This window comes from Mustela nivalis (assembly GCF_964662115.1).
Source record: "Mustela nivalis genome assembly, chromosome: 3".
NCBI classification, from domain to species: domain Eukaryota; kingdom Metazoa; phylum Chordata; class Mammalia; order Carnivora; family Mustelidae; genus Mustela; species Mustela nivalis.
Genome location: NC_139022.1, coordinates 111,797,237 through 111,819,829, shown reverse-complemented (window position 1 = coordinate 111,819,829; position 22,593 = coordinate 111,797,237). Strand labels below are relative to the sequence as shown.

Genomic DNA, 22,593 nt, shown 5'->3' with positions numbered 1-22,593 from the left:
CGGGCTCTCTGCTCAGCGGGGAGCCTGCTTACCCCTCTCTCTCTTTCTGTCTACTTATGATCTCTGTCAAATAAATAAATAAAATCTTTTAAATAAATAAATAAGTGTGATTCAGTCTACATCAATTACATCTTAATAAAGTTGTTTAAAAGACAATTAGGGTGGCTGGTTCATCCAGTTGGTTAGAGCATGGTGCTAATAAGAAACAACTAAGAAAATGAAAATGCAAGCCAAAAATGACAGAAAATGTATGCAAAACCTATCTCCTTGTATCATGAATCTATTAAAGATTCCTATTTTTAAAAATCTAAGACAAAACAACTCCACTTTAAATCTCTAAAAAAAACTTTATTCAGTTACTTCACAAAAGAATATAGAGGAAGCAGCAACCAATAAACACAAGAAAAAGTGCTAAATATCATTAAGCAGGAAAATTAAAATGCAAACTACTTCACAGTGACTAGAACAGCTAAACTAAAATACTGACAATCATGTGTTGGTGACTGCGTAGGAAGAAAAACAACTCTTAAGACACTGCTGGTGGGAGTTTAAAATGATACAGTGCTGTGGAAAGCAGTTTAGCAGTTTCTCATTAACAGTTTCTCTGTTAAACTTCAAGACACATTATAAAGCTACTGTAATTACAACAGTGTGATATTCAAGCAGTGACAAAATCTACTGTAACAATCAGGAGCCCAGAAACAGGATATCCACTTATGTGGATATTTGTTTATAAAAAAAAAAAAAGATATGGCACTGATCAAGAATGGATAAAGGATATACAGAAATCCATATGGCAAACCACACAAGATTATCGTACTCAAAAATCCAATCTAAGTAGAATATAGACCTAAATGTGAAAAGAAAACAAGGAAAGTTCTAGAAAGTAACAAAGGAAAATATCTTCATGACCACAGGTACAGAAAATTTTTCTTAAGCAAACGAGACAAAAAGAAAAAGACTGATCCCCATTCGAATTAACAACTTTCATTAATCCAAAGGCATTACTAAGAGAATGACAACACAAGACACAGGGAAAAGGTATTTGCAACAAAAATAACCAAAGATTCTTATTCAGGATTTATAGAGAATTTCTATCTCATTAACAAAAGGACAATGCATTAGAAAAATGGGCAACAGATCTAAAGATGAACTTGAAAAAAAAAGTTATTCAAATAAAAATGCACTCACTCATCAGCAATCTGTAATATACAAATTAAAATTATATGAGGTATAGACACTCAACAGTAACTGCAATTCAGCGGTCAAAATAAGTAAAAACCACGACAATACTAAATGTTGTTAAGGATATGGAACTACAGAAATTCTCATGCAATGCTAGTGAATGTGTAAAATAGTACATCCACTTTCGAGTATAACTGGCAATCAACAATATATGAATACTGTTCATATGAATACAGACATCCTGTAAGCCAACAACTCTCTGCTACATAAATGCAAGCCAATGTGTATCTGATGTACAAGAATGTTCACAGCTGCTTTACTTCTAATAGCCCTCAACTATACAAACAATGTAATACTAATAAAGAAAGAAGTAACTGTAATTACATGGATGAATCGCATTAACAGTGGGCCAAAGAAGCTACACACAAAAGAATATTGTATGACTACACTCATATCAAATTCAAAAGTGAACAAAACCACAGTGTTTATGTGTGCATACTGTCAGGCTAAAACTCTACAGATATTAAAGACTAATTACATTTTTTAAAATGTTATCTTTGGTGGGAAAGGGGGAAGTAGGAAAGCCAATTTGAGAAGACTGCAGGCTGCCTCCAGGGTGTTAATAATGTTCAACTTTTTGATCTGAGGAATAAGTAGGCAAATGTTTAATCTATAGTATCACTGATATGCACATCTGGGTTATCTAAACTTTACCCATACCTTGCAGAACAAAAGAGTTAAAACCAAGGAACAGTGTTCCTTTTTGAGTCAGAAATGTGGGGGAAAAAAGGAATTTCTTTTTCACATATGTATTTAAAAAACCTGAAGAAGACATTAATAAAAGTGGTTAGTCATCTATGTAAGATGGGTTAAATGGTATGGATGACAATATTTCTGAATGGTACAAATTTTAAAAGTACATCCTGAACACCTGGATGGCTCAGTGGGTTAAGCCTCTGCCCTCAGCTCAGGTCATGATCTTAGGGTCCTGAGATCGAGCCCTGCATGGGGCTCTCTGCTCAGCAGGGAGCCGCCCCCCACCCCCACCGCCGCCACCCTCTGCCTGCCTTTGCTACCTACTTGTGATCTCTGTCAGATAAATAAAATCTTTAAAAAATAATAATAATTAGATTCTTAAAAAAAAAAAAGTATGTCCTTAGAAAAAGAACAAAGCTACTTACAGTGTTATTTAAATAAAACCTTAACAACCCCAAGACTAGCAGAGTACGTGACACATGAAGGCACTCCACATTTACTAAATTAATGAATGCCCCAGTACTGGAGATATTCTCTGATTGCAAATTCTGTTACCTTCTTCTTTGCCTAGCTAATACTGCTTATCTGTAGAATCCATTTCCACAACAGCCTAAACAAGTTTTTTTTTTTCCATGTGAAACAACAGTGTGGCCCGTTTCAAACAAAGCAGTCATCCCTATCCAAAGTAAATCAGTCTTTTTTATCTCAATGCTACTGTCTTATAAAAAGATGATAATCAATATTTACTTGCTCCATAAATTGTTTGAATGAACAGATGAATACATGCACCATTATATTTTATTTGAAAACCACTATTCAATAAAGTCCTTGCTTTCTTGAGCTACAATTTGATTTTACTGTGGCAATTAAAAAGTGAATTCAATTCCAGAAAAAGACTAAATTCATTTCAGAAGACATATAAATTTCAGATTTGATTTATTATGTATCTACTTAGTTTTTAGTAAATTTTAAAATTTATTTTACTGATTTAAATTACATATAAAAATACAAATGGCCTGCCCTCATGAAGTTTCTGGGAGTTCCATAATTTGGGACATGACAATATATCCCCTCTAAGTTGAAATATAAGTTGCTGTGCCTCATGCCATCTACCACAAAAAAGAGAAGTTGGTTAGTTTATTTTGCATTCTTGAGGTAACATACCCTAAGTGTGCTACTTTGACCCATCTTCAGAATTGTCCTCAAGGCTACTAGCAAATTCAAGATGGAGCGTAAGCCACTGTACCATCTAGGCCTTATGAACCAGCATATCAATGGTACCTTTAGTGTCCATGGCAAATATGGATGCTCTCTACAGCCTCTCCCAAACATTAATTTGAGAATGACAGTGTAGATGTCTACAATTTCTCCAACATAACATCTTCTGCAAATATCTACTATACTTTTGAGAAACAAAAGTGTCTGTCTTGTTACTGGGCCTTCGGAGATTCTGAATGCCTAACTACAGGACATCAGGTGACAATGCTGCCTGAACTTCCGATTATGAACTGCACAGTTAGCCATGCCTGTCGGGCAGGGGCAGTAGCAATCTGTGTAAAAGGCTGAGTTAACCCAGGAGCAGACAGGTAGATCAGACTCCAAAATCAACTCCTACTGCTGTGCCTCTTCTACCTCAATCCATGCCTATGTCCACCTGGGCAGTTCCTTATGACCAGCTGAGAGAAATAAAAGCCTGTTTCATCAGTGAGTCTGCACAGCATGTAGGTACCACCCAAAAGTGGATGGCCCACAGGTCACTCAAGGATGACCATGAAAGAAGGCAGTAAAGGAAAATCCTCCCAGAGAATACTAATTCTAACAATACATTTAGATGTCCATTTTGTCTGGATTGAGAGATGGCCAGAATTATTGACTGAAACAGATTTATGGGCAGTTCCAAATGGCATGGTTGAATGCTCGAGGATCTGCAAGGAACAGGATTGGAAGACTGCTAATGAGAAGTCTAGGAAAAGGTATGTGGAAGCACTTCTTTCAGAATGGGCACAGACTATGAAGGTAACTCTGTCTCATATGAGTGCCTCAAGGGCATGCTTTTCATCATCAGGTGAACAAAATGACATGCCCTGTGCAAGTCAAACTTCCTCCAGGGACACCAGTGCTTATTCAATGGGTCCATGAATGAAGAAGCCATGGTGTCAAGAGACAGAGAATATGCAGTGACTCAACTGCTAATGCTACTACTGGGAACCTAATCTGCAAGCATCAGAGATCAAAACTAAGACTCTGATATGATACCATTGCTCCACGTGAACAGTCTCCTGGAGGCAGATTTATGATGATTTACAATGGATTCTGGAAATCATTTGCCTTCCATGTCCATGTTTCTACCAGCACCACTATCCACAGGCTCACTATATGCCTGATCTACCATCCTGGCATTCTAGACAGCACGGTCTTTTATCAAGGCACTCATTTCACAGCAGCCTAAGTACAGCAATGGTTTCTGTCTTCCCCAACAGCCAGAATACGTAGGCCTGATATTCAAGGCATGATAGTAAGAGTGGCTCTTCTCACTGATATTACCTAGTAAATAACTCACAGAATTTTTGCTTGCCATCCAAAAAACTTTGAGCTCTGCTGGTTTTGAGACTTAATATCCAAAGGAAGATTGTTTCTACCAGGAAACGCAACTGTTCCAGTGAATTATATACTTACACCTGGCCACTGAGCCAACGGGGAGGGGGGAGAGGGGTTACTCTAATGGCCTGAGTGATTAATCCCAATCACAAGGGGAAATTGAGTTGCTGCACAAAATGGGGGCCACCAGGACTACATCTGAAGTCCAGGTGATCCACTTAGACTCCTCACTGTACTTCCATGTCTACTATTCAAAGTTAATGGAAAACTGCCACCATCGGACACCTGGGTGGCTCAATGGATTAAAGCCTCTGCCCTCGGCTTAGCATGATCTCAGAGTCCTGGGATAGAGCCCCACATTGGGCTCTCCGCTCAGCAGGGAACCTGCTTCTCCTCCTCTCTCTCTGCCTGCCTCTCTGCCTACTTGTGATCTCTGTCAAATAAATAAATAAAATCTTTAAAAAAACAAAAAACAAAAAACTGCCACCATCATCGCCACAAGGAAGGACATTTAAAGACCCTTCAGAAATCAAAGTTTTGTTCACATCATCAGGTAGAGAACGCGGGACAAATGAAAGGCTAGCTTAGGGCAAAAGTACTTGAATGGGTAGTGAAAGACATAAGCCAGAGGAACCAACTACAGTCTTGTTAACAAGGAATACAGGAGCTTTTCATATTTTCCCTTTGTTTATTGTATATGTCTATATTTGGTTAAGTGTTAACCATTTTTTTCTTTCCCCTCTTCCTCATATATATTGTATATATAATTTGTTGGAAGTGAACCTTACAAGGTTATTCAGTTAGCAGAATATTCAGAAGCACTGTGATAAAGTATGTAATTCATATAGCCAGCAATGCCTGTTAGGATTGTACATCTCAGTACTTTGGAGAGGGTAAGAAATTCTTCACTTGTATGAAGGACAGCTTTGCCTTGTAAGGTGTAAACAGAATTCTTTTGTTGGATGGAAGCTCAGAAGTGTTTAGAAGCACTGATATGGAAGCTAAGTAGCCAGTGTAGTGGACTGTGACAATTACTGCCTTTCAGTTGCAAATTGATTGTCTTTTTTTTTTTTTAAAGATTTATTTGTTTTAGACAGTGTGCAACCAGGCACATTCAAGCGGGAGGAGGGACAGAGTGAGGGAAGGGGAGAGACAGAGTGGGTCCCAAGCAGACTCCCCTCTGAGCTCAGAGCCCTATTCCAGGCTCCATCTTACAGATCCTGAGTTCATGACCTGAGCTGAAATCAAGAGTCAGACACTCTAACCAAGTGAGCCACCCAGGTACCCCTATTCACTCTCCGTTTCAAATCTACTTTGTAATAGAGTCTACACTCAAGTCAATGTTCTCCTTCTGCCTGCTGAAAATGTTAAAGTTCTGCCAGTAGAGGGTGCTAGTAGAAGAACGATGCAATAGAAAAATTGTCTTTAGGAGAGAGAGAGAGAGAGAGAGAGAGAGAGTGTGTGTGTGTGTGTGTGTGTGAGTGTGTGTGTGTGTGTGTGTGTGTGTGAGACAAAAGGAGGTCCTATCCCCAGCCTCAGGGCCTAACCATACCTGGAAAGGGGGAAGAGAGGTTCTCTTGTCAGTCCTGGTCAGCAATTCTCTTCCTGTCAGCCTTGACCCTATGACTGTGTACCTGCTCTGGTGCAAGACAACCCAGACAACCCAGTGAATTTCTCCACTATCTACTGGGCAACAGCTAACACATTTCCAACAAGACCTAAAATCCAGTTGTGGGGAAAGAGTCCCCCTTTCAGGTTTGTTCTTTCCATGGGTATTCTCCCTTGGCTCCTTTATCCTTCTCAATGCCTCATTTCTTTAAATAATAATTCTTTAAACTGTCCTTGTTCTAATTATTGTGCAGTTTCTGTCTCTTGACTGGTAAGAGGAATAAATAAATTTTTTAAAGGTGTTATTTATTTATTTGACAAAGAGAGATCACAAGCAGGCAGAGAGGGAGGCAGAGAGAGAGGAGGAAGCAGGCTCCCTGCCGAGCAGAGAGCCCGATGCAGGGCTCGATCCCAAGACCCTGAGACCATGACCTGAGCCGAAGACAGCAGCCCACCCCACTGAGCCACCCACGTGCCCCAGGAATAAATATTTAAAAAAAAATTTTTTTTTTAATTTATTTGGGGAAGAGAAAGAGCAAGCAAGCACAAGAGCGGGGAGGGATAGAGGGAGAGGCAGATTCCCGGACGGTCAGGGAGTCCCAAGGAGAGCTGAATCCCAGGATCCTGAGATCATGACCTGAGCTGAAGGCAAATGCTTAACCAACTGAGCCACCCAGGCACCCCAATCAGGGGAATAAATATTTTTACATCTAGAGAAACAGGCTATATTTTAATGAACTAGAATACTACTTTCACTCCTTCTCCTGTAATAAGTAGTGTTTGTTTTCTATTGGTATTACAATGATCATATCCCAATGCCATTATGCTCTAAAAATTAATTTTAACAGAAGACGAAAGTTATTTAATGCTTAGTATATGCTAAGCATTATTTTAAGTTTATTTACAGATAATTTAATTCTAACAGTCAGCCTATGACCTAGTACAAATATGTGCCAAATGAAAAATGCAAATCCCCTACCCAGAACTGTTTACTTTTTATTTTTAATTTTTAAATTTTTACTTTAAGTAATCTCTACACCCAGCAGGGAGCTCTAATTGAAGACCCTGAGATCAAGAGTTGCATGCTCCACTGACTGATCAGCCAAACACCCCCAAAACTGTTCTTCACATAACGATTAAACTTCTATAATCATGTTTACTGTGAAGTTCATGAGGGCTGCATTAATGTGTACCATCACTTTGTTGTTTAAAATCTCATACGTGTCTGTGAATTATTAAAATATTAAGCTTCATTGTCTTGATCGCTAAATAATGGTGAATTATTATGGCTGATTAATGGCTACAGAAAGTCTTAACAACAAATTCCTGACCATCAGAGCAGGCAAGAGTGAGGAAATATTTAAAAGAACAATACTAACTTCTAAAACTTAACTGCAGTCTCTATCATTCCGGCTATTCTCTCTCAGTAGCTAAAACTTATTACAAATTCATTAATGTGAGCTTCAGAAACACAGGGAGAAAGAAACAATGACCCAAAGGCTTAAATAACCAAAACTACTATGTATTTTATTTGTAAAAACAGGAGACACTATGTATTATTAGTCAAGAAGTACAGACTTCCTAACCAAGCGTCAATCACAGTCCTGAAGGACTCAAGATAGGACTTTAAAAATGGCATCAAAAATGAGATGACCATACAATCCATCAAGTAGACTATACTCTGATATTTAAATTTAACAGTTTTGCAACTAATAGCTGCAATTAAAGCCTTACTTTAGAAAAATAGTAATAAAATATATTTTTAAATTTTTAATCATATTAATTACAATTATTTTATAATTAAAATTAAAATAAATAATCAATAAAATAATAAATAAGTAAATCTAAAAATATCTGCTCAACATTATTGGAAATAAGTCAATTAAAAAATTATGTTTTTATGTCATCAGGGGCGCCTGGGTGGCTCAGTGGGTTAAGCCGCTGCCTTCGGCTCAGGTCATGATCTCAGGGTCCCGGGATCAAGTCCCACATCGGGCTCTCTGCTCAGCAGGGAGCCTGCTTCCTTCTCTCTCTCTCTCTCTGCCTGCCTCTCAGTGTACTTGTAATTTCTCTCTGTCAAATAAATAAAATCTTTAAAAAAAAAAAATTATGTTTTTATGTCATCAAATTTCAATATTAGGCCCCCAAAATTTTAATAATTGCTTAGAGAACAAATTCTTGAAGAACACTGCATGTGACCATTTTTCCAAGCACCCTTCTCTTGTTTTACCTAATAATTGTGCTAGTGATAATTAACAATTACCTGTAACAATCAGGCACTCTTCTAAGATATGGATATAGATACAGATAAACTAATTTATTCCTCAAAACTACTCATAATTAGGTAATTTGCCCAAGAAATATTAGAACATTTGTCATGAACTCACACAGATTGGCTCTTGACTGCCAATGTTTACAGACGTCTGTTCAGAGCTTTGAGTGGTAGAGTTTGCTAAAACTTCATAGAGACTCTTCAAGTAGGTACTATTATACTCATTTTATAAAGAAAATTAAAATTTGTATAAGGTCCTAACAGTGTTAAATTAGGACTTTAATCTAGTTGCTGTTCTCTAAAATCTATTATTCTAAAAACCATTTTCTTAACTATTAAAATAGATCACCCTCTCTATAATCACTATTAGTAGCAACAAGTTCAAAAACCATTAGATAAATTAAATCAAATCTCATATAAAACTAAAGACCAAATAAAAGATACTATGTATGATGTAAACTTAAAGATCACACCCTCAGAAGCATGAATTGTCAATTGTTTCTTACTATTTTCAATAGTACCAGTAAGCAAGCACATTTATAAAATATATCACCTACTGAGAGAATATATACATCCTACATAAAACAGTTTAACATTAGAGATAGAATAAATAGTTGTAATATTAACTCTGCCTGCATATACTCTAAAGCAGCAAATGTAAATGTACCTGCAAGGAGGCAAGACCATGGAGTCTTTCATAAGCACAGATCCAGAAAGCAGGATATACCAACATCTGGCAACAGTTTCTGAACTGTTAAAATAAGTAAAATTAACAAGTAAATTAATACACATATGCACATGTATAGGACTCGAAATATACATAATTCAATACAAAATACATAACATGAAATGCATTCTAATAATATCATAAATCATTAACATTTAATGGAATTGGGGGAAATACTGACTGTTGCCAAAGGTTTTACACAGACCATGTGCATATGGGAAAAGTGTAATCACTACCTTAAGATACAGACTTCACAAGAATATGGTTATTAAGTCAATTTTATTACACCTTTAGCTTCACAGTCTTCATTTCTGTGTAGTGGATCATAAGATCTGATGAAGATTAAAGCTTAAATATTGTACTACATCTACATACCATAAAATCCTGTTTTAATAATATTAAAGACTTCCTTGGAATTCACAAGTTTATCAATGTCATATCTTCACTGACAACTGTAATCTGAATCATGATCTATTTATTTCTTTTAAATTGTATTGACATGAACAAAATGCCTATCAAATCTTTCATTTTATGTGTGTTTGAAAAATAAAGAATACCAGATGACTCAAATGTATCAGTCTTTTAGTTGAGTTAAATCTCCAATGGAAACCCAGAATTTTGTTAGCTGTTAGTGTATAAACTAACCATCCAGTCTTTTAAATATCTTTATCTACCATAACTAAGGTTTTAACTTCTTCCAATATGTACGTATAAAACAAATCATTTCTCTGACCTGGGGAACTTTTTATCTATATAACTATCTGCCTTGACTATACGTAACTGAGAGAACTCAGACTCAACAAATTTAAAAATCTACCTACCATTTCCTTCAAGATTACATCTTTTCTGGTATTCTCTGTATTCACTGAATACTGCCATCCTCCATCCAGAACCTAGGCTTCTAAAACATTCCACATAGCACTCAGGGTAAGCTTTCTAGGTCAATCCCATTACTGACCATAAGAAGGAAAAACTGTCAACTTTCCAGTTAGGTACTTTATTTTTTTTTTCTTTAAGATTTATTTGAAAGAGAGAACATGAGCATGTATGAGCAAACTGGGAGGATGGGGGGATGGGGAGCAGAAGGAGTGAGAAAGAATCCTCAAGCAGACTCTGGGCTGAGCACAGAGCCCAATCTCAGGACCCTGAGATCACCCCTCCCCCTCCCTGAGCCATAATCAAGAGTCCACCAGTTAACCAACTGAGCCACCCAGATGCCCCTCCAACAGGTACTCTAAAGTTGCTTTTTTAGTATTTTCTAATCTTCACTGAGGGAAGACAGTAAATGGTTACACATCTCCTACTTAAGGTTCTTTGTTTAGAAATTTTACTTCCTATCCGGCTCTCTGCTCAGCAGGGAGCCTGCTTCCTCCTCTCTCTCTCTCTCTCTCTGCCTGCCTCTCTGCCTACTTGTGATCTCTCTCTGTCAAATAAATAAATTAAATTAAATTAAATTAAAAAAAGAGAAATTTTACTTCCTTACTGTTGTGAAATATGACTTAAAAAGTCAAGGGGGAATAAAATCAAACAATTTGCCAGAAATTAAGACAGGACAAAGTTGTTAAGTAGATGCCACCACAAGCCTCCAATTTTTATTTCACTTAGCTAAAGTGGTCACAAAGTTGTCAGTAAATTCTACTGTAAATGTAGGAAAATCCCAAAGTTCACTCCCACCACAAGGAGAACCACGCCAGCCCAAGACTAAGAAACTGCTCAGACCTTGAAAAAGAATTCACTCTCAGAGCATGGTTTGCCAATGCACCTAAGTAAACCCAAGGAAAGCAAAATGCTTTCAACTGGGCCATTGTATCTCCTGTTCTCTGGGCAAGCAAACTCCAGCCCAGAGAAGGAAGGCATACTTAATCTTGTCAGATCTTATTCATACAAAGGCTTCAGATGCTCCTAAGATAAAGATCAAAAAATCTTAAGATGGCCTCCATCTGCTTCTCCAGTCTCCTCTCTTACTAGTTCCTCTTCTTTCCTCATGGTGCTTGAACACATGGTTTACTTTCCCTTTTTCTACCATGTTGCTTCCCAGGCCAGATCAACAATATACACTCTTTTCTCTACTTCCACCAAACTCTAAATTAAAATTCTAATTAACTTCCACCTTCTTTTAAAATTGTATTATGAACCAGATACAGATTTGTTACTCTTAATATTTCTAAAAGTTTACTGAGGTATAATTTAAATACCATAAAAGTGCACAATCCAATTTTCATGAAACTTAAAAGAACTGTGCAAAGATCAGCACAATCCAGTTTTAGAACACTTCTTTGTGTTCCTAACCTGTAACATGCTCTGTGTCTACAGATGTGGCTTTCCTGGACAGTTCATATAAATGGGACCATGTAATATATGGTGTCTCTCCCTTGCTTCTTCCACATGGCATGTTTTTGAGGTTTATCCATGTTGTGGTATATATAAATGCTTTATTCCTTTTTTATTGCCAGACTGTACTCCGCTATACAGTTACATGACATTTATCCATTCATCAAAAATTTTTATAATTTCTGGTTTTAGGCTGGGAATACAAATAGCACTACTAAGAACATCTTTGTGTACATCGTTGTAGGCATCTATTTTCACTTATCTAGTATAAATATGTAAAAGTGGAATTACTGGGTTACGTGGTAAAACTGTTTAACTTTTTGAGAAACTGCCACTGCTTCCCACAGTAACTCTATCATTTAACATCCACATCACTAACGCATGAGGATTCCAGCTGTTTACCGTACTGGTGCCAGTATTTGCTACTGTCCACATTTTTTCTGTGACTACTCTAATGGCTATAAAGTGACAGCTCATTAATTTTGGTATAAATTCTGTATGGTGTAAGGTAAGGGTCTAAATTAACTTTTTGCAAAAAAAAAAAAAAAAGTAAATAAATAAATAAACTTTTTGCAAATAAATACTTAATTAACCCAGCATCACTTGCTGAAAAAACGACACTGGCCTCCCTAAATGCTTTAGCACCTTCGTCGTAAATGAACTGTACATCGGTGATTCCTTTTTAATACTCCATTGTGTTATACCCACACTATGGATAGATCTTAGCTGGAGATCATTTAAAAAAAAAACAACTGCTCATAAATACAAGGGTTTACTTCTAGGCTCTCAATTCTGTTCCAATGATCTATTTATACATTCTTTTCCTTGAAAGTACTTAAATATGTTCACCTTTTAATTAATTTTCTCTACTCAACAATAAGCTCAATAAAGACAAACACTATGTCTCCCCACCACTCTGCACGAAGGTAAGCATAATGTACAGCAGACAAACTTTTAATAATAAATGAATGGACTAAAAAATGAATCAAGATAGGTATTAAAATCCTTGTGAGTTCAGTTTAATGCTTTCAAAAACTGATAAATATCACGGGCTGATAATGAAACATGGAAATTAACACAATCTTGGGGCGCCTGGGTGGCTCAGTGGGTTAAGCCGCTGCCTTCGGCTCAGGTCATGGTCTCAGGGTCCTGGGATCGAGTCCCACATCGGGCTCTCTGCTCAGCGGAGATCCTGTTTCCCTCTCTCTCTCTCTGCCTGCCTCTCCATCTACTTGTGATTTCTCTCTGTCAAATAAATAAATAAAATCTTTAAAAAAAAAAAAAAAGAAATTAACACAATCTCAATATACCAGATGAAGCTATATAATAAAAGAGGTCATTGCTACCAATATTTTAAGAAGGAAAATAACTCATCACCTGGAGAAAGACAAAGACTTTACTTTTTATTTTTTTTATTTTCGGGTTTTTTTTTTTGACAGAGAGATCACAAGTAGACAGAGAGGCAGGCAGAGAGAGAGAGAAGCAGGCTCCCTGCTGAGCAGAGAGCCCGACATGGGACTCGATCCCAGGACCCCGAGATCATGACCTGAGCGGAAGGCAGCGGCTTAACCCACTGAGCCACCCAGGCGCCCCGGGTTTTTTTGTTTTTTTTTTTTTTTAAAGATTTTATTTATTTGAGAGAGAGAGAGAGAATGAGAGAGCGAGCATGAAAGGAGAGAGCGTGGCGGGAGAAGCAGACTCCCTGGTGAGCAGAGAGCCCAATGTGGGACTTGATCTCGGGACTCCAGGATCATGACCTGAGCCGAAGGCAGTCACTTAACCAACTGAGCCACCCAGGCACGAAAGACTTTGTTTTTTAAGTAGGACATGGAAAGCACACATCACAAGAGAAAAACTGAGAAAGTTAGAAATTTCTCCTCTCCAAAAGATACCTTTAATAGAGTGAAAAGAAAAACCACAAAGTGGGAGAAAATACATATAATGTAAGTATCTCAACAAAGGACATGGATACAGAATTCATAAATCAATTTCTACTTATCAATAGACATACTACAGAAAACCCAATTAAAAAATGGTTAAAAACTCAAATCAGAGTTCATTAAAACAAAGCTACCCAAATAGCCTACAAAAAACATGAAAATCATTCATCATCAATAAGCAGGGAAATGTAAAATAAAATCAGTGAGATAGGATAAAATATGTAACTCAGATTCTAATGTCAGATTCTCCTAATTTGATCACATGCATTTCCACTAATTCTATTCCTAAGAATATGCCCAATAGTAATGACTATATAAGGGCACAAAAAGACATGAACAAGATGTTTGTCGAAACTTTATTATTCACAATAGAAAAAAAACCTGGAAACAACCCTAGTATCTATCAATCAAGAGTGGGAAGGACAAATGAATTGTGTCATTTGCACACATACAGAAAAGCAACGAAAAAGAATTAATGCAAAAACATAGAAGAATCTTAGACATTTATCAATTAAAAAAAAAAAAAGAAAGAAAAGAAAGCCTGACCAAACAATGCTTACATGTGTGGAGTTCCATGGTGATGGAAGTCAGAACAGGATTACCTTTCCAAGAGAGGTGAATAGAGCTTTAGGAGAGCTGAAATATTTTATATATATATATATATGTATATATACATATACATATATATATATGGTGAATATATAACTGTTACTAATACATACTATTTTATTTTAAACTTTTCGTGCACTCTTTAAGTTTATGAATATATTTCAATCCACTCTAAAGAAATTCCTTCCAAATAAAATAAATCTCAATGCTAAAAGTCACAATTGAGGGACACCTGGGTGGCTCAGTGGGTTAAAGCCACTGCCTTCGGCTCAGGTCAAGATCCCAGGGTCCTGGGATGGAGCCCCCCATCAGGCTCTCTGCTCAGCAGGGAGCCTGCTTCCTCCTCTCTCTCTGCCTGCCTCTCTGCCTACTTGTCATCTCTGTCAAATAAATAAATAAAATCTTTAAAAAAAAAGTCACAATTTAAACATTAAAGCTATTAGTTTAAGCTAATTAAGGAAATACTTACCAAAAAAGAATTTGATTGCCACTGTATCTCTCATAGCGTGCTCTTGCAGACATTAATCTAACATATTAAAAAAAAGCCAAATATTTAATGATTTTATCTTCACTTGGTTTTAAAAACACTTATGATTACTTCAACAGAAAATTGTCTTACCTACCACTAACTTCACTAAACTCCAAGAGTTTAGAAATATATACATCAAATGTCGTATTTTCAAAAACGTCAGTTGGGTAATATTAAGAGACAACAAATACAATACTATCATGTATACTCTAGAACCTGCCAACTCACACTGAACGATATTCCTTTTCTGCTATGAAAAAATACACATTTGTCTGATTCACTACTGAATCCTCCTGTTAAGATATTACTAGCAGGGGGAAAAGAAAAGTTACTGGCAGAGGTATACACACATACATATCAAAGTCTGTTGAGAGAGAGAGAGTATGTGTGTGTGTGTGTGTACGCGGCTCCTTCCAAATACATTCTGACATTTGAATTATGTTATACAGAAAAGAGAAAATAAAAGGCTCTAACATTTACACAAATACATATCAAAGTCTGTTGAGTGTGTGTGTGTGTGTGTGTGTGTGTGTGTGTGTGTGTATGTTGCTTCTTCCAAAGACATGTTGACATTTGAATTATGTTATACAGAAATGAGAAAATAATAGGCCCTAACATTTATATTCCAGCAATCTGGTTTGGTCCCTAACCAGAAACTTAAAGGAGGGCCAGAAAAAGTAATGGATGAGCTGGTTATGGAAGGAAAACACACTTTAATTAAAACATTATGCAAAGTTACTACAGTAAATGCTTTACAACACTCAAAGGTGTTTTTATAAATGTAATCACAATGACATAAGGTAGCAGAAAAGAAATTTCATTTTACAGAATAGGAAAATGGGGTTTGGAAAGTTTACAGGTCTTATTCACAGAACCCATATGAGCATACCAAATCAGGAGTTGTAATTCTTGCACTTTAATACAACACTACATAATACCCAGTCCATCTTAAGCATGGACATAATATCAAAAAGAATTACATAAAGTAAACAGTTTTGTTTTCATTGACTAGCAAATACTCAACACTGTGTTTTGCTTCAGATACTCTCATGTAACCTTCAAAACACTGTAACAAAGATCATCTCTCATTGTCTTTATTCCATCAAAGATAAAACTGCAGCTAAGATGTTAAGATTTGCTCAAGGCCCCATGACTAAGGAAAACTGTGATGAGAAAATCCGAAGTCCTATGTATATCCTACAAAAAGCCCCCGAATGGTTTGGGCTCCTAATTATCTATCCAAACCCATTTCAATAACTCCATCACAAAAGCTCTTAAACAGAGCATCACACTTACCTGAGCTGATGTTCCCTGAGATTTGACAGTATTTCCATTCCATGAAGGTAAGAATAAATAGTATTTAAATCCTGGAGAACAGGAAAAAAAATGATTATTTTTCAAATATATCTTTCAAAATATCAACACCCCACAACTCTGATTTTAAGCCAACAACTGTTCATGACAAAACTATTGACTACGGTAGACAAAATCTCTGAAATAAAAGAAATCTGAAAAGGTAAAGAGCTACCTCCACTCATACAGGAAGCCCTCTTCAGGACGGCTGATAAGCTTCTACTCAAGCAATGCCAGAAATCAAAACCTTGGCATTTCATATGAAAGTCTATTTCATTTCTAAACAGATATAACCCTTCTTCCTCAGTGACATCCAGCTATTCAAAAAGAATTATCATATCAACATAAATTTTTAATTTATTATTTCCTCCAGATTATTCAGTCTCAGTATTTGCAGTTTCTACATCTTGAAAGACATCCTGGCTAATCTCCTTTGGATAGGACCCAATTTGTCAATATTCCTCTAAAAATATGACCTTCTAAAGAATCTCTTTCTAAAGACAAGGCACCTGGGTGGCTCAGTCATTAAGCATGTGCCTTGGGCTCAGGTCACGATCCCAATACCGTGGGATCAAGCCCCCAGTCAAGCCCCACATTGGGATCCCTGCTCTGCAGGAACTCTGCTTCTCCCTGTCTCACCCCCCTTGCTGTGCTCCCTCTCTCACCATGTCTTTCTCTGTCAAATAAATAAATAAAATCTTAAAAAAAAAATCAAAATATTTTTGATATTATTATACCTCTTTCTAAAGAGACCCAAAGCAATATTAATCAACCATTAACCAAAAAAAAAAAAAAAAAAAAGTCCAGTGGGATAATCCTGTTACTCACTTTGTGAGAGAGATAGGGAACTTGTCTCTAGCCCTCATTCAAATAACTAGGTATTAAAACTCCCAGTATGATAGAGTATAACCTCAGCCTAGAGAAGTGGCAGAGAATATAGGTGGAGCCCAAATTCCTGACAGAATGGTCTACTTTACCACTTATGTAGAATGCTGGTGCTCAGAGATTATAAACAAGCTTAAATTCTCTATATAAAATGTACCTCCTTATTCTCTTATATGGAACGATGACTTTATAAGACAGGCAGCTCCCCAACACTGCTTTCCTGCTTTGATATGCAATTGGCTAAGAGAATTATCAGATGACCAAAGAAAAAAGCTAAGACAACCTGTTTTTTAACAGATTAATAAGAAAACATAGAGCCACTAAGAAAAAGATCCATAATCTGTCATTCCAAAAATTACCACCACTAATTAACCATGACAAATTCAATGACCACCATCTCTAAATCCTTAAGAAGATGGAGTGAAAAAGATTTTTTTTCCTATATACATATATAAAGAATAAACTAAAAGAGAAAACGACAACAAATGAGAAAAGGTCTATAAAATTCTTGACGACAACAGATAGAGAAGTGATATGATAAACTAATATTTCCAGAGATGGCTACAATGGTATTTCTTATCCTATATGCTTTCAATAGGACACCTTACCACTCCCACATCAAAAACTGGAATCTTACGTGCCTTCCCCAAAAACCTGGTTGATCCTTTGATTTGTTCTGATCAAAAAGAATGTGGCAGAAGTAAAGATATTTCACTTGTAAGATTCAAGTACCCTGACACCACCAGTGCTGTGAGGAAGCCCACTAGTCTCATGGAGAAAGGCCACATGGAACAGCACCAAGACATCAGATATGTAAGTCATGTCTTCTTACACCAGAAGACAAATGAAACTGAGAAAATGATCCCAGCTGAGGTTTGGTGAACAAAAGAACCAACCACCCAGCCAAAACCTTCTGGATTAAAGTAATAAAGTCCTGGCCAAAGTCTAGCTCACAGTGAACTCACTGAGCATGCAGACCCATCTAAGAGTCCCTCTCAAAATCCTGGGTTTAAAATTAGAATATATATTTGTTACTTAGAATAACCCCATATGGGTCCATGACCTATGTGATAATAGCTGTAAGTAGTGGGAAAAGCCAAGTGGAAGCCTCTGAAATAGCCCACTTCCTATGCCCCAGAAGAAGATAGTAAATAAAAGGTCATATTGCTTCCATACAGGCAAAGGACAGCAAAGACTAGGGTGTCCAATGAAAACTTACAGTATTTAATAGTGAGGTCTCTACCATAGACTGTCCTCCTAAAGTAAACATATCCTTAAAAAAAAATGCCTGCAGATTGCCACAAACTTAACCAAATCCTAACGAATAGTCTCAACATAACATTGTTGCTAGAACTGAGTAAGCCTCGGGTATTTATTTGGTGAATACATTTGTTTACCATTTCCATTACAAAAGATCATCAGAAACAGTCTGCATTCATATAGGACAATATTAACTTACAATTTTTCCTTAGGGCTATTTTAACATTCTCACTCTCACTTGATCTTAGCCAAAAGGCCGAGAAGCGGATTAACTCTCTCACTCTCTACCATAACACAACGTGAAAACATCTAGACCTTCTTACCCATAAATAGTTGGTATCTTGCTGAATGAACACAATGAACAAGAGAATGACCAAAAGGAGGCCGGTAACCCTGGAGTCCTTGGTAACACACTCATACTTCAGAAAGTGGGCAATAAACTCTATGAGGAATCAAAGAACTATCACTTTGATGTTTTGGGAGGTGCAGTGATCAGGAGCATTTCAGAACATCTCCTATTGACAGCATGTTGGAGCTTCAACATCTGTCACGACAGATTAAGATAGATTGGACTTACCTTCCACCATAATCAACTAAAACTAAATATATGAAATCATATTTTTCATGAGATAAGACACCAGGCAACAGAAGACAATTTAACACCTGAGAGAAGAGAAAGAAATGTGATGATTCAAAGAATGCTAACTTACTGCTTGCCAGTATCTTTAGTTGACGAAAAGGAGGAGGCAATCTAGAAAGCAGAAACTGGCTAGAGTTTGCAGAATACAAAGAGAGCATGTTGCACCGGTAACGTATATTCCGGAAACCTACCGAAGGCGCTCATCAAGTCTTCAGTTGCATACAGATCATTCCATAATGTGGGGGAAGAAAAACAAAAACCAGGCGCCTGGGCGGCTCAGTTGGTTGGGCATCTGCCTTCGGCTCAGGTCCTGATCCCAGAGTCCTGGGACCAAGTCCCATATCAGGATCCTTGCTCAGCAGGGAGCCTGCTTCTCCCTCTGCCTGCTCTGCCTGTTCTGCCTACAGCTCTCTGTGCCTTTGCTCTCTTTCTGACAAATAAATAAATTAACAACAACAACAACAACAAAAAGAGGCAAAGTAGTCAGGGAAAGAACTATATGACAGAATGAAGTAAGTCCTCAAGCAGGAATGATTTTTTCCCCTGGATAACAAGAGCAGTATCTAGAGACGTTTGGGATTGTCACAACTTAGCACAGAGGCAGGGTGCTGGTGCCACCAGCATCAAGTGACTAGAATCCAAAGATGCTGGTAAACATCCTCTGATGCACAAGACAAGGACCCGGACTAAAGGATTATCTGGGCCAAATGTTCATAGCGCTGAGGTTTAAACACCCTGGATCAGAGGGAACATATACCTAAAACTCACACAGGGCCATGAAGAGTTACTATTTCCATCAGGCAGACTAGAAAATCTCATAATCCATAGTGTGTTTATCTGAGTACTCAGAAGGTTCTGGACTAATACTGGGGCAAAATTAAATAGAAATTTGGCACTATTTAACACAGCTCAAAAAAAGGCCCAAAAGGATCAAATAATTTCCAAGTCACTTACCTGTGTCCCAGAACAACGTTGAGTAATATTTACAAAAAATATGAAAACCCCAGTACATAAAAAGGTAAAGATCACGATCTCTGCTATTCGATCAAAAATTACCAGCCATGCAAAGGAGGAGGAAAATCAATTATAACCAATTTACCAATTACACAGATAACAGAATGAATAAGAAAAAAACATTTAAAGCTTATTAAAATTATATTCCATATATTCAGGAAGATAAAGAAAAGATTAATAAGCATGTAAGAAGGGACATTAAAAAAATTTCAGAGATGAAAACAGTATCTGAGATGTACAATACACTAGATGGGATTATCAGCACAATCAGACTTTGCAGAGAAGAGGTTAATAAACTTGAATACACAAGAACAGAAAGCAAAAAGAAAACAGAAAGATAGGGGAAAAAAACTTGAACAGAGCACTAATGAATTGTGGAAAAACTTCAAGCAGCCTAACAAAAGTGTAACTGGAGTCATTTCGAGGCAGAGGGAGAACAAAAGGGAAAAACTGAATTATGGAAAATATTCCCTTTTTGATAACTATAAACTTACACATCCAGGAAGTTCAACAAACCCAAGCACAAGAAATACTAAGAAAACAGCATCAAAGCACCTTAAGATCAAATTGCTTTAAAAAAATGAAGACAAAACTGTAAAAGCAGCTCAAGAAACAAGATAAATTACATAAACAAAGATTAGAATTATAGCAGGCTTCTCGTCAGAAACAATGCAGTCCAGACAACTATTGTAGTAAATCTTAAAAGTCAAAAAAGAAAAACAATTATCAACCTAGAATTCTACTGCCAACCAAAACAGCCTTCAAAAACAAAAGGAAAGTAATTTTCACATATATGAAGTCTGAATGAATTAATCACCTGCAGACCTGCCTTATAAAAGAAACGTTAAGTCTTCCATAAAGGAGGAAAAACCAATACCAGATGGAAATTTGAAACTACACAAATAAATAAAGAGAACTGAAAATGGAAACTACATGGGAAAATATAAACCTTTTTTCTAATTATTTAAACAATAATCAACAGATTAAAAAGCACTAGCAAAAGGGGAACTTGGGTGGCTCAGTCGGTAGGGCATGCCAGACTTTTGGTCTGCTATGGTCATGATCTTGGGGTGATGGGATGGATCCCTGATATCCATGTTGGGCTCTGAGCTCAGCATAGATTCTGCCAGGGATTCTTTGCCTCCCACCTCCCACTCCTAGTGAGTGCACACGTGCTCTAATAAGTAAAATCTTAAATAAATAAAAAGCATTAACAAAAATGTGTGAGAGTTTCCACTATGCATACACCTGAAGGGTATCTCAGTAAGAGCACAAAGGATGGGGGTAAAAATGGCAATACACTCTTGTAAGGTTCTTAGACTCCATGTGAAGTTCTATAATCTCACTTGAAGACAGACTGGGATAAACAGAAAATGTATACTATAAATGTTAATAAACCTCATATTTTGTAGATTTTCTTGTATTCTCTCTCTATAAAACACCCTGTGAATGAGAACAATTATTAGTTCTTCTTTTCCAGTCTTGAGTCCTTTTTTCCTTTCTCTCCTATTCCTTAAAGCTGTGGCCATACACACATAGTTGCTTGGGCCCCACCCTTTACATTGAAAGTCATCAGAACCTGGCGAGACACCTACAAAATGCCTATCCTATGGATATGTGCAATTTATTTCTGACATAAAGCTTACTTTTAGTGGCAAGCAAGTTAGAACTACCATAATGTGACCTACCAAATGAGGATAGGCTAGTGTCAAAAAGCCTCACCAGACTTTTCTGAGATTCTCAACTAAATTTATGTCCTACAATTTCTACTGTTTTCAATTCAGAGGACATTTTGGGAACAACATCAATAATGCCATTAATATCTGACAAAGAATCTGGAATTCACTTCTCAATTTTAAACTCTAAGCAAGAATATAATTCACAAGTTTTGAAATACATGTTTCTTCAGTTCTCTGCTTGAAGACAGCCTGACAAAGTTTGTCAATTTTAGATTCTAAAAGCCCTTCTTCGAATATCTTCTTCGAATATTGAAATAGCAGTTTTTACTGCTAATCGTCTTCAATCTTATTTCAGAGGGACAATTTGGCCAAATGAACATGTAGTTCTCCAACAACATCTATAAATGCTGACTCTTGGACCCAAATACAAATATTAGCATTATTTCTATCGGGGTGGCAAACCTTTTCTATAAAATGTGAGAAAGTAAATATTCTAGGCTTTTTAGGTCATACAATTTTTGTCACAACTATTTAACTTTTCCTTTTGGCATGAAAACCATAAAAATGTAGGTAAATGAATGGGTGTGGCTGCATTCCAATAGAGTCTTATTTACAGAATAGTTGGTAGGCTAATTTGGACTCCAGGCCATATTCTGCCAACTACTAAAATATAGCGGTCAAAAATATCCACAAAGGAAGTCAAGCCATGAATGAACTCCTCTTTGGAAACTACTTCAGTGTATGAATTCTGGTGGAAGCTGAAAACACCAGATTTTCATTCTTCCAACCTCACATAAAACTAGGGCGTGGGCAAATGATCCAAGTGCTACTAATGAGACACACATGTCCCAAAATTTGAACACAGGGAAACCAACAAGAACTGCACAGAATCTATGCTGGCAGTTAGCAGTAACATCAGGGTGAGTCAACATATGCAGTATATAGTGTAGGTGGTCAATAGTCCAAGTAGTGGACTGCTTGTGCTAGACATATGACCATGGTTGTCTAGCCCCAAGTCTACTTCTCCAGTAATCCCAGCAATTCTGTAGCTACCAAGTATCTTTTTATTCCTTTTCTTTAAAGTGGACAGAACTGGGCTCTGTTTCATTTAAGTTTACAACCCCTACAGACCCTCAGACCAGCACCATCATGTGGGAATGCAAATTCTCAGGCCCCATTCCAGAGACTTAATCAGAATCTCTGGTGT

At 37.0% G+C, this 22,593-nt stretch overlaps 1 protein-coding gene across 10 annotated transcripts in view; it reads right to left on the bottom strand.

Moving 5' to 3' along the window:
• The window catches only part of RAPGEF6 (Rap guanine nucleotide exchange factor 6), a 196,224-nt gene that overhangs the window by 156,068 nt on the left and 17,563 nt on the right, over positions 1-22,593 (bottom strand). For all 10 annotated transcript variants that reach the window (XM_082725616.1, XM_082725624.1, XM_082725621.1 and 7 more), the window contains 3 exons: positions 15,852-15,922; positions 14,496-14,552; positions 9,087-9,170 (listed from right to left, as the gene is read on the bottom strand). In XM_082725616.1, coding sequence (XP_082581742.1) covers positions 9,087-9,170; positions 14,496-14,552; positions 15,852-15,922 — 212 coding nt within the window. Of the gene's footprint in view, positions 1-9,086; positions 9,171-14,495; positions 14,553-15,851; positions 15,923-22,593 lie in introns of those variants that run through there.